A 13440-nucleotide genomic window follows, 5' to 3' on the forward strand; every position below is an offset into this window, starting at 1 on the left:
CCGATAATAAAAAAGGGATTAAACCAGCTGAAAACTAGTTTCTCCTGAAAACTGCAAGTTTTGGCTGCCAATAATCATATCTAATGGCTCAAGAGAGAAATGGAGCTGACAAAAATTTCTCAAGAGAGCATGCAAAAGTAAGTAAAAGTACCTAAGAAATGCATAGCTTGCAAAAAAATAACGTGTGAAAAAACCCCATGATCTCCCTGGTAAGAAAATATGCTGTTAAAAGCAGAAAAGATGGGCAAGGGAACAGAGAGTGCTTTAAAAAGCCACAGTAAAGACTGGCATGGCACAGGCAGTTGACAGGCAAGGGATCAGGTGAAGGGAAGAGATAATTCTGGGATAAGGCCAGTTTTGGAAGGTCACAGAGAAGAAATGGAAACACTTTCAGGAAACACATAAAAAGGTCTTTAATATTCTAAGACAGTCCCTTCTCGATTCTGGGTCTGAATCTGAACTGAGAATGAAAGTGTCGCTGTCCCTCATTTGCGCCCTACCCAGCCTACAAAATAACTTGCCAATGCTGGCCCTAAGGCAGGAAGACAGCCTATAACTTGTAACAAGTTTTAAAAGTTCATGTGATAAAATTCAACATGACTGACCTAACATTTCCAAACCTGCAGGTGATTTATAGATGTGTCAGCTTAATGTTACACAACAGAACTTCTGCTTTTGTTTTTTTATTTGAAAAGTCAAAGAAATTACAGGCAGAATTATCCATTAGGACTTCATTTCAAAATGAAGTCAGTGAGAGGTAAGCTTAGGGTAAGTGACATTTAATGTTTTATACTTGAAAAAATTAGGATTTATATTTCCCTAACTCTGTACCTAAAATTAGTGTAAGTTTCTGACCTCTTTTATTGTGTGCTTTAATTCTCATTGTAAGAGGGGATTACAGCATTACCTCAATTTTCAGAAAGTATATGAAAATATATATTAACAATTTGGGTCTTCAAACAGCAATCGATGTAAGAAAAATACCAGAGAATGCGCCTGCATTCAGAGAAGATTCTGAATAAAGAGCACCAATACTCATAGTATTACACACAGGACAACAAACAAGAGAGAAGTAAATTCCCTTTCCCCATCTTAAGCATTTGCATAGGAATTCTACAAAAAATTCTAATTATAATAAACATTGCATTCATGTCGAAGTGAGATTGCACAAGAAATCAGAATGTTGTAATTTTGTGTACTTAACTTTATGAGCTGAACAGCTATAAAAATAATGGCCTTTTGTATGCTGATTGCTTTTAGGCCTGTTCATTGGGAATTTTTTTAAGGCCTGACTGCATGCAGCATCTTTGCAATGTTATCTCCCATCATTCTCATTAATTACTACTGAAAGTGGCTGTAGTTTAAGGGCCATTTTCTGTCTATATGTACAGAAGAGCCAGGACGCAATCCAGCATTTTGGTTCCACTGCCATGACAATATCCTTTCAGCCACCCTGATCACACCACATCCTAGATCAAACTTGGTGGCGGTTATCCTTTTCTTGGTCAGAAACAGAACAGCTAAATTAGCCTTACTCTCTTTGAGTAGCATTCTGTTATCCTTTCCCTTCAGATAAATACAAACTGATATAAAAAATTCTATCAGATAAAAAAGTGAAAATACTTTTTAATTGGTACAGAATTTGAAGGTGTTAACTTGGTAATGTTGCCCTTTCAGATATGTGATACAGGGTATGGAAAGTTTTAAAATACCTTGTCGAATCACTAAACCTCTCATCTAAATGTCCTTTAAAAATGCAACTATCTGAACACAAACTTGTATTTTTAAAAGTTTCTTCTTTATTTCTTATATTTTCTTATATTCTTATTTTCTTGTTATACCCTCATTATACAAGAAATCAAAAACCTGTAACAGCCATTGTTTCTTACTTACCTTGAAATAATGTGTAAGTGCAAATTAACTTATGAAAGGTATTGCTATTACTGTCTATTGTATGTAAAATGAAGCAAATTGACAGAATAAAATAAAAATCAACTCCAGAAAAAAATACAGAATAAGAGGTATCACTTATAAAAACCAGAATAACTACAGGCAGAGAAACAGTTACTAGTTATTTAGCAGGAAATACTAAACTCTAGGAATTAAAGTACAATATCTGAAAGGATAGAACAAAATACCATTTTACCTTCTACAGAGAGCTTCTGCTGATACTAGAATAAAAGCAATATCAAAACAATACATTTGTCTTTATCAAAGATTTGGGGTTTTTTTGCCAAACAAGGCATTTTAGTACTTGATGAACAACATACAGAAAAATTCTTCACTCATCACCCAAATGCCACAGTTCTAGAATGAAAAGACAGCTATTTAACAGTGTTCATCAATATTACAAATAACATGGATCAGAAAATACAGGAAGATACAGTTTCTAATAGAGACAACAAAGGGAATTAAAAGAGAAAATGCAATTATTATTCTTGGAATTTGGCAACTTCAGAGAAGTTAAGACTTCTAGTCTTGATAATAATGGCAATATTCAGGAATTTGTGCATAGTCATTGAATAACAATGTGTATTTCTAAGGAAAGAGTTCACCATATATTTTTAAGGAAATAGTCTTACCTGGACAGCATGCCCAGAGGAGTAACATTAAGTGATCCCATCAGCATTGCCAGGGCCATCCCTGGGGCTTCTCGCTCTATTACTTCTTTAGTGGCCTGCAATCAAAGATTAAATACCAAAGTGAGCGACAAAGTACAAGGATAAGAAAAAAATGTATAAAACCAGATAAAAATTGGGTAAGAATATCTCATTTTGTTCTGTCAAAAAATGTTGTTGCTAAATTTTCAACACTGAAATACATTACAGAATTTTCTCTTGGTTGTATAAAATAGGGAAAGACAAGGGGGTTGGGAAGTAGTACTGTTAGCTGACTGTGAAGATTCCTATAGAAAATTATAAAAGTCAGGACCCTATAAATATAGAAAGCGTTAACCAACACCACAGAAATAACAACTGCTTTAAACAGAATGGAAAAAGTGTTTGAGAATAAGCAAAGAAAAGACTGCCTTCTCTTCCTCATCAATCTTGTGCATTTTCATGTTGCATTTTCCCAGGCATGAAAAGGGTAAATCAGTCTGTGAGACAGAAAAAAAAATTTGCGAAGGGAAGCCCATGTAGCAGGCAAGCAGGAAAATAGTAAAATGGTAATGATAGTGGCCAGAGGCTGAGGCCTTCCCTTTCAATCATGTCAGCAAAATAGTGTTTCCAAATAGGCTGATGGCTTTTATTCACAAGCAGTCCATATGCAGTGGGCACTGAGAGTCTGGAAGCAGAGTCTGAAAATTCTTGTCTTTTTAGTCCTTTTTTCCACAAAGGGAATCAGACGGAAAATCATGCACAACATTATGTCCTTACTTCCTAACACAAATTTTCTTGAACACGCAATCCATCCAGTCTCCCAACTTCTAACTTTAGTTAGTACACAACATCTTAAAGACTGCTTACAGTCTCACCCTCTCTTCATTTACCCCACAGTAGTTGCTGTTCAGTGGATCGCACTGTTTCACGTCCTGAAACAAGATTCTAACTTATTTGGCATAACTAAACTGGTAGCAATGATCATAAAACTGTGAAATCTGCTGTATAACAGACAGTCGAACTACAACACTTTGACGGTATAGCTATCAAAACAGAAATACAAAAGAGCATCTTAAATATAAGGATATGCTGAATAAGCTGAATTTTCTTGGCAGTTCGATATAGCAAAATAATAAAATGGAAAAAAACAGGCAAAATATTTTGTGGGAAAGATTCAATTATAAATCGCATCCTTGTACTTTTGTAAGCTTTTAGTTTACAAATAGAAAAACAAAGTCCTAGAGAAGAAAAATGACAGAATTAACCCAATCTAGGCATCCCTATAAGAAGGATCCAGAAGTCCTATACCAGTTATATGGATAAAACGCTTGCAGGAGGCAATAAATAAAACAGAAAAAAAAAATCCTTGAACAGTACAGATATTCATGTGTCCATATTCTCAAACACTGTCACTAACATTTAACATGTTTTAAAGGAATATGCCAGTATCAGAAGACATCAGACACAGCTACCATGTAAACCTTTGGGTATTTTATTAATAAGCAAACTGGTTATGTGCTCAGTTCTGGGAAGCTGGAACTTTGGTTTATACAAAACCAAGCAATTTCAATTCAGTAGCTGATACCACAGCCTCTTTTATTTGAAGCGTAGCATGTTGATTTTAGTATCTGCCATCCTATACTCAGAAACAGAAAAGCCATATAAATACAACTCAGTGACAGTGCTTCTACACAGGGGAAATGAGAAGAAGTGGTCTTGGAATGATGTAGACAAAACTAAAACCTCTCCATGGAGGAAGATTACCTGAAGGATAGCCTGAAGAAGGATACCTGCTGAGGTATTAAATTATCAATCACATTAAAAATTCTTAAGACTATCCACAGACCTGATGATTTTTATAATATAGAAGAAAAAGGCATTGCAATGGTGAAGAGACACTTTGCTGACAATGAAAAAGTTGGTGAAACATGGAATTCTCTCTGTGTGCATATATAGAAAGTCTGTATCTATGCCTTTTATTTTCAGCTAATACCAAGCTTCAAAGCTATTCAAAACCGGTTTTAAATATAAAGTGCATTTTGAAATTTATTTTTTGCCCTTAGCACAGTGACACTTTGAAGATATCATTAGTTAAAATTCTAAACAGGCTTCAAAGGTAGTACAAGATGCAAGAGAGTTCCATAAACAACGATCCTGCAGCTCAGGGAGTCCTTCAATGAAATTCAAGTCCATTCTCCAACTTCACAAGAAAAATGACCTTCACAAAATGTCACTGCTAGCAGGCAATATGATTATTAAAAATGTATAGACTAAGCAACAAAATCTGAAAGGGCACCAAGTCCAAAACAGCAGTACATTCCTCAACAGAAGTTTCTAAAAATACTTGTTTCAAAATATATATGCTTATATTTATTTCTGTAGGTAGACCTCTGAAAACATGGGAATGCTTCTGGTTTTCATATTTGCAGCCTTACTGCATAGATGTTAAAAAAACTGCTGCTGCTAAGTAACCACTTTTACAGTGACATCTGCTCTTGAAATCAGTCACTGGACAGCCCACTTTTGGGATGCCCTCAAATAACACAACTTAAAATGTGCAGTATACAGGAACTGAAATAACCATCACACTGGGAAGGACACTCTTAATTAGCTATACATATATATGAATGAAATTAACAGTGCTGCAATGATTGACAGATAACTTGTGTCTAGCTGTTACAACTCTTGGTTTCACCTAACAATATACCAAAGTGCTAGTGGCCAGGTTTTCTAATATTTCTTCCAGTATTTTTCCTTTGAAAGAAGGGTGGAGGAGAGATGTCAAACCTAGATTTTCATCTGTGTCCAATTCACGAGTTAACTGTCTGGTACCAGCACCTGCCTGCATGGAAACTATTAAAGAATAGTGATTCAGCACCTTCACATTTTACTAGTACTCTAGCAAGGCTGAATTAAGACTGTTCAGCCTTGTTTCACGGGCAATGTTTTTGTTGGTAGTCCAGCCAGCTGTTGCCTGCTGCAGGGTGCCATAGTGTTGGCACAGAATGAATCACAGATCAAGGCTGTTGCCACTGGCTCTCTTACAACAGCGATGATGACACTGCTGGGCACTAGAAGGAAAAAATGAAGGTATTTCATTCAGAGCTGTCACACTGATGCCTTAACTGGGACTGAAGGTATATTCTCAAATCCGAGGCTGACGACTATATAAAAGGTAGGTGAAAAATACTGGAGTAAAATTGCATAAAATACTAAAATGACAGCAAAGAAGTGTCCCCAGTTTTTCAAGCATAAGGTGGTAATGCAAAAAAGACAAATGCATACAAGAGAGATGTAGGTGGAAGAGAGGGTTTCCACAGAAGCAGAAGCACTTGAAAATAAAAGCAAGAGTTCAGGAGACAGACAGAAATGCAGAAAATCCAGTTTGGAGGTTGCAAAAAAGGCAAGGTTTGTAGTCTAGATAGGAGAAGGGAACATGGGAAGATGGAAGCTAAAGTGGAAAGGCAGAATTATGGAGAGGAAGTCCCAGCAGTAGGATTGTCAGAAGGGCACAAATGAGAGTAGAATGAAAGCAAGTGAGTGAAGTGAGTGGGATGGAAAATAGCAGGGGAGGTTGGAAACATGATTTTTAAGGTCTCTTCCAACTTAAACCATTCTATAATTCTACAAAGGAAGACTGCACAAGGCAGCTTGGGCAGACAATACATGACGGAAAAACTCAGATGAAGTAAAAAGTAAGGCAGAACATGACAGAAGTGTCAGGCTGTGGGGGAACCATGAAGAAAGACAATGGGACTGAAATAAAATTCTACTCCAGAGAGGAGAAGTAGGGACAAACAATTTAATTATTCAGGATTTACTAACAATGTCTATGAGAGCAGTACTTCTTATATTTCATTGCTATATGAATAAATCCAACTGATTTTAAAGCACATTTTTGATTGTTTACAAAGTGCCTTTTTATTGGAGTTAGGGCATTATGTTCCCAAACCAACTGATATATTTTTAGATATCTTTGACGTAGTTGCTGTTGCTTAACAGATGGCTTGCTGCCAACTGCTTTCACAGAGTTCTCTGCTGCTTCACTGCCTTTCTTTGCCTCCATATAAATTAAGTTAGTTCAGTTCCCAACCTGTGGAAGCCCTTCCAGGCAGTTTTTGGAGGATATACCCGCTGCAGACTGATGTAATTAAAAGACCTAGGACTACTCTTGAAATGTTCAGAAACTCCTTATCTTTGTCTTTCAGGCACTAAGTATAGCAAAGTTTGACCTCAATAGTAACTAATCATTTGAGACATTTCATATACTCTTCAGCAGTTTTTGGACAGTAATATAGTTTTATTTCTTCAACTAAAATGCAAATATGAGACTCAGAAGTCATAATAAATTCAATTAAATTAAGATGACAGAGACTGCCTCTGTGGAAAATATTATTTCTGTAGAAAAAGTTAAAATCTGTGACTCTGAATAGCATATCATAGAGCTATATATGCAAATTAATGGACAAATTTGCAGACAATTTATGTTTAACAGACTATAGAATTGACACTGATAACATTTTATTACCTATTTGAGCTTTTCACTGAAAGCTGAAATCTTGGAAGGGCCTAATGAAAGAAATACTCATATATCCTCTGCAACACAGCTCGCAGACCACAGTCAAAACTCAGAACAGCAGAGAAAGGACTAGAGAGACAGATCAGTCAAATATGAAACAAAAAGGTCAGTCATGTCTGTCAACCAGTTGTGTAAGAAGTGTATACTTTGGGAATAAAAATTGTATCTCTCAGCCTGGAGATGAGATGCTTTCTTCAAGGTTATTTGGAATATGTCTGCTGGAGACAACACATGTGCCACTAATTTTTATTCACAAGTCAGCTAGTTCAGCTTATTGCCTACTTCCCTACTCTTATTTTGCAGGGGAAAAAATAGACCTTACATGGAGCTAGACTGATCAGAGCTTCTTCCCTAAAAAACACTTATCTATTTCTTCTCCATGTACAATACGAAATACAGGTTTCAGCAGTTGGTTTCTTTTAATACACCGAAAAGTTTTTGGATAAGGATCAGTTTTGAGTCAACTCATTCTCACCATCTTGCTGTCTTTCCTTGAGTTCTTCCTATTCCCTGTCATCAATAACCTGTGTGATGATAATTTGTGTCTTTTTTTTAGGGATGTAAGGCTTGACAGGAACTGTGCTCTTTACTGTTTTACAAAATCAAATTTCTTTGGCTAATTGACAAATGGATAAAACCGATCACATATGCTATTGCTGCAAAACAACCAAAATCAAGTAGGTTTGAAAAAGTCTCTCTTGTCATCAAAGTTAACAATCTTCTAACAACATTTTAGAGTGCTGCACTAAGAGATACATCATGCAATGGCTGTTTTTTCATATGTACGCAATTAGGATTATCATTGATTTAACAACGTCAAATTATACAGATCCATATAAGTCAAGAGGGCAATGTATAGCTACTTTGAAGTAGGTGTTTGTTGTCATTTTAGAGCTTTTGACAGATTCACACCCACACCAATGAACCACATGCACCTTAAAAACGTAGTAGCCCAACAGTTGTAATTTCCTCCAACAATAAATTATCCATTAGTGCTAATGATTTGGGCCTGTAAAAACCCTTCAGCAGCTGTATAGTCCCAGGGTAGCAGAGAATAACTGATGTAAAGCTAAATTAAGCAGCAATCACTATGTTTGGGCTCATAGGATAGACTGGTGGTGGCTAGGCAGACATCAGTCCAGTGCTGACCCTGATGTATGTGTTTGTTCCTTCTCATGAAGTGACTATCAGCTTCTGTCTATTTAACTGGACAGTAAGAAACTCAGTCTGAGATTGAGATTCTATTTTGATGTTCCTGTTCAGTATTTTTGATTTTAAATGCAGTTGTCTATGTCAGACACACAGAGACACATACTGAGAGCACTCTCAGCCTTTTATATTTTTTTTAATGTAAAATAAAACAAAGCATGTCTAATCATATTAGGGTGGCTTACTCTACCACCTTTACCTCTTACCAATAGTGAGCTTGATACATACTCCTCCAATAACTGACCTGATTCCATGTTCTTTTTCCTCTTCTTCTCCTAACTTCACAGCCAAAGGTGAATGAAATCCTGATTAATGTAGCCGGTTTAAAATGAACTCTACAAACTGGTGTATCTGCCCACACCAATAATGCACTGACAGTAATTCTGCAGCACAAGAATACTGCTTGCACTCAGCATATTTGCACTGATTCTGCTGCTACCAAGAACCTAAATATCACAGAATGGCCCTACAAAATTTATCTGGTTAAGGAACAAAAATGTGACAGCAATAACTGCTGTTAGATTAAACACAGACTCTGTTTTCTCTATTTCTCCCTATATCCATGATTCTGCCTGCAAATTGCCTGCTCCAAATTCCCTCACTGCCTTCACTGGGACCCATCAAATCATTTATTGTAGCCTAATGCCTATGGCATGAGACTTGGGCGTCGGGAGCTAGTTCAGTGTCCTCCATGTTTATAAACTGGTATCAGTGAACTATTTTATCAGCACAATTCCACTGAGTATATGACTGGAGGTACCTCTGATAATACTCAGTGACTTATGCATGACCAAGCCATGAATATATCTAATTCTCAATAGCTGGACTCCATTGATACTTATTTTTGTAAACAAATAATTATATATTATTATTATAAATAAAATATAAATAATATTAGTTAATAAAAATCTTAGTATTTATTGTAACTTTCCTTAAAAGCTCATTTTCTTCAACTGAAATCAAACTAATTAAAATATTTACTTAATAACACTGGTTCTTTTTTACTTAGAGGTTGCAAAACATTTGGGGGAAGCTGCTTGACACTTTATACACAATAGAGAAGCCGAAAATTTAAATTAATATACTAAAAAAAAACAACCTTGTGGAATTTGTAAATTGTTCCTTCACTTCAGCAGATCTATGTCTAAATTTTGAGCTAAACCTGGTTGCATCTGGTTTACATAAACTTCATATATCAATGATTTGTCTGCTCCATTTGTGTAGTTGAAATGTTAATGAAATTGATGTATTTGGGCATTTTTAAAATATCACTTCTAATATATATCAAGTGTTAATATTTTTTATTCCTGATTGCTAAATGAAGTTTTAACATCATAAATGTGTATAAAATATTTACCATACAACCTGATCTTAATTTTATGATACTGCCTAGCCCCATACATTGTCATAAACCCACTAGAACAATCATTTTTACTAGCTGTTAAGCAAACAGGACACTAAATGTTTTCTGCACTATAAGGAATGCATTTATGCTCTACAAAGTCGCACACAGCCCACCAGATGCAGATGTTACAGCTGTCTAATGGTGTGTGTTAAGCCAGTGTCAAAAGGCAGATTATTTGCAATGGTGGAGAGGTTAGGAGGATTAGCTTGCTAAAACAACAGCTGGAAACAAGCCACTGCACTTAGTACAAAGAAGGGTCAGGTGTCTACTTCCTTTTTCAGCTCTCTTTTTCATGTGCAAACGGCTGTACTTCCCACTTGAACTCCACTTTGTGCAAGAACACATAATTTTCTGTTCAGTAAAAATAGTACAGTTGAAGACTTCCCAGTAAAGACAGTAATACCATACTGCTATTACAAAAACACTGTTAAAATTTTAGCTAATAACAATTACTATTTGTTTAAGTTTTCCCTCAGTTACTTCAAACTGCTTTATATTTAATACAAAATGTAAAAACCTAGGAAATCTAGCCCAACTTTCACATAATTCTTTAAAATCTGAAGAAAAGAAACAAAACCTGAGAAGTAAAAAATTCTGTTCTCTGCAAATCACAGTCATGCAGCAGAAATGAGAGAACTATGGGTATCCACACTATGTCAATAAGAATTCTAGATGACTGAACTGTAGAATGTAGGTCATTCAGATTCTCATGAATGTAATGAGCTTTAACTAATAGGGTAACAACTAGGAAATACTGTCTCATAAAAAAGTAGCCTGGACAGTGCTTCTGATTATGTGTACTATCTTCTAGACTATGTATCTATACCAGAGTGGAGTCAGGGTACAGTTAGCTACATTTCAAAACTAGTGCCAAGCTTAGATTCTTCTATAAAGGGGAGGGAGGGTGTGTTTGTGGGTCAGGGAAGTATACTAAGCAATGAAGTCTAGAACTACTGTGATATTAGGAAAAGAATAGGCACTATTTCTTAGAGATTCTCATCAGTACACATAAAGAATGAGGTCACCAGGTAGAAATGCACACTGCTTTCTTTTAAGAACTTACCCAGTCTCTTGGTCAGTGAAAGAACCAAAAGTTTTTACTTGCAATTTCACTGCTGTAAATAAATAATTTTGCAATGCCTCAGCTCTAGCACATTAGTTACTGAAACTGAGATGTGGAACTCCTTTCTTTTGAGGATATTGTCTGATGTTTCCTAAAATACACTACCTTCTGCCAAGAAAAATATGGCATACGAAATTTTGCACTTCTAAATCTCCAGTTTCTGCCACAGGTAAAGTAGCTCCTCCAAACAATTTCAGATCTCAAATCATCAGTGTTGCAGATTTAATAAAACCCAACACTTCCTGAAATACACCTTCTACACTACAAAGGATGGACTAATGAGTGATAATTTTTCAAGAACACACCATGGCAACACAAGAATTACAAAAAGTACTTTACTTTCTCTTAAGGTTCTCTTACACAGTATCTTTACTTTTCCAAGTAAATGATAAATCATCTCTAATAACAGCAGCTTTAAAGTAACCTAAAAATTCTTAAAAAGGATTCTTTTGTGACATCCAATGATGCAATTCATGTGTTCAGAGTCTGAACAGTTGTCAATTTTGGCACACGTAAATGATGCTTTTATTAGAACTGAACAACTAAACAGATTTTGAATGACCTACTGTGCCTTTTGTCAAACGATTTCCTATAGAGGATTATTTAACTTCTGGCACAAATTACATTTTTTTCCTCCAAGATTCTCATGGAAAAAACTGAATGAAAATGTTTCTCAAAGAAGATGGAAAGTACTTTGTTGAGACTGCCGCAGCACAGAGCACTGAAATAGAAGACAGCAGAATTTCTAATCTATACTGAGGAAAATTAAATGCATTGAGTTAACCTTTTCCTCTGGAATTTGATTTTACTATTTAATTAATGGTTTACAATACTTTACAGTAATAGTTAATGATATTAAAAAAACCCCCAACCCAGTAGAGAATATATTCCCTTTTTTACACTGCTACTAAGATGTTTACTATACGTATTTTCAAAACTCCAGTTTCTTAGAGTTTTAGAAGACGTTAAAGTATCTTTCATGCCCTAGGTAAAATCAGTTCAAGCATTTATTGACACTACTCAGCTGTGACAGAGTAATGCTTTTATTACAACTTCACATTGTATAGACATATTATGCCAGTTTACTTCCCAACTGCACACTCTTCATTTTGAAACCCTGAAGTTGTTATAATGTACACACCTTTCCATTGATATAGCAACACAGGTATATAAGCACCTCCCCTCACATACACTTCTGCTGTGCTTGAAGCAGCAGAACATGTTGTGCTGAAAAATCTTTTTGCTTTTTAATAAAATTCACTTGGTGTCCAAACTTTTTCAGCAAACTGATTTTTATACCAGCAGTGTGCAAGTAGTTCACTGAGAAAAGGGAGTAGCTTTTAAGAACTGGTAAAGCAAAAGAGATCCTTAGGCAGGCACAGTGCACAAGTTAGCTCTTGCTCTGTGTACTCAAAATATAGACAGGACTGGACTCATGCAATGAATGCTAAGCATCTCACTACCACAGCAAGTTTCTCTGCAGTGTCAGGGCAGGGTATTTAGCATGCTGGGTAGGGAAAGCGGGTGAGAACCTGCTGGCAAAAAGCCTGAGGCCCTGCTGGAAACTGAGAGGAGAGGAGAGGGAGGTTTGGGGCCGGGGAGGAAGGAGAGAAGAGCAGTCACTCAGTGGGCATCCCCGTTGGAGGTGTCTGCCCACCCTCCTCACCCCAGCTAGCGGTTGTGGTCCAAATGGCAGGTACACACCAGCCCCGAGGGACACCTCAGAGCTCACCTCATGCAGCTGGCGGGGCTGGGGTGAGCTTTTACCAGCACTAAAGGGACACCATGCCCAGGCCTGCCATAGTCCTAACATCCCTCAGGGCACATGGGTAAGCCCAGGGGGTGCTAGTGGAGACACTAAGCCATTTCCTGGCCATGGCTTCCAGTCAGACATACTGATACAGAGTCAGTCAGCCCTGGGGGGGCGGTGAGGCACTGGAGCAAGTCACTATGAGGGTGGTAAGGCCCTGTGTAGGAATAGTTGTGCTTTCAGAAGAATTTGTAATGGAAAAGCTAGAAACTTGTTTTCTCTTAGGAAGCCAGCTAAGTGCCTTCTCAAGAGGGTTAGATGTTTTTTTAAGTGTACAGCAACTACAAACATCATACCTCTAAGCAGATTAACTTAAGTAAAAAAAATCAGACAGCTGTGTTTCCATATAAGATATATGGGTGATGGAAGACAATAATTCAGAATAACGAAGAAATCAGATGCACCTAAGGTTAGCTGCTTAATATTATCTATCTGACTAAATGAATTATATTTTAAAAAGTCCTCTTTTAAAAAAAAAGGTTAACAAGGAAAAGTTAACAGAGATACAAAATATCTCTGGGGAAAATATTAGACTATCTAAACAGTGTTAAAGCTATTAATTGAGAAAAACCCACAGCTCTAGCTAGGTTAAAAATCCATCTTTCTTATCCTTAAGAAAGGTCAAAAGAAAACATACTCTTGCCAGCAAATGGTATTGATGAGTTAACAGCAGCTTCTCATTAAGATGCTGTGGGAAACAAAATTCTTAGGAGA

At 36.5% G+C, this 13440-nt stretch overlaps 1 protein-coding gene across 8 annotated transcripts in view; it reads right to left on the reverse strand.

Moving 5' to 3' along the window:
* Positions 1-13440, reverse strand: part of GPHN (gephyrin) — a 288205-nt gene that overhangs the window by 107880 nt on the left and 166885 nt on the right. For all 8 annotated transcript variants that reach the window (XM_017829764.1, XM_017829762.1, XM_017829761.1 and 5 more), the window contains one exon: positions 2583-2677. In XM_017829764.1, coding sequence (XP_017685253.1) covers positions 2583-2677 — 95 coding nt within the window. The remainder of the gene's footprint in view (positions 1-2582; positions 2678-13440) is intronic.

This window comes from Lepidothrix coronata, unplaced genomic scaffold (assembly GCF_001604755.1).
Source record: "Lepidothrix coronata isolate B3197 unplaced genomic scaffold, Lepidothrix_coronata-1.0 Scaffold168, whole genome shotgun sequence".
In the NCBI taxonomy this organism is placed as follows: Eukaryota; Metazoa; Chordata; class Aves; order Passeriformes; family Pipridae; genus Lepidothrix; species Lepidothrix coronata.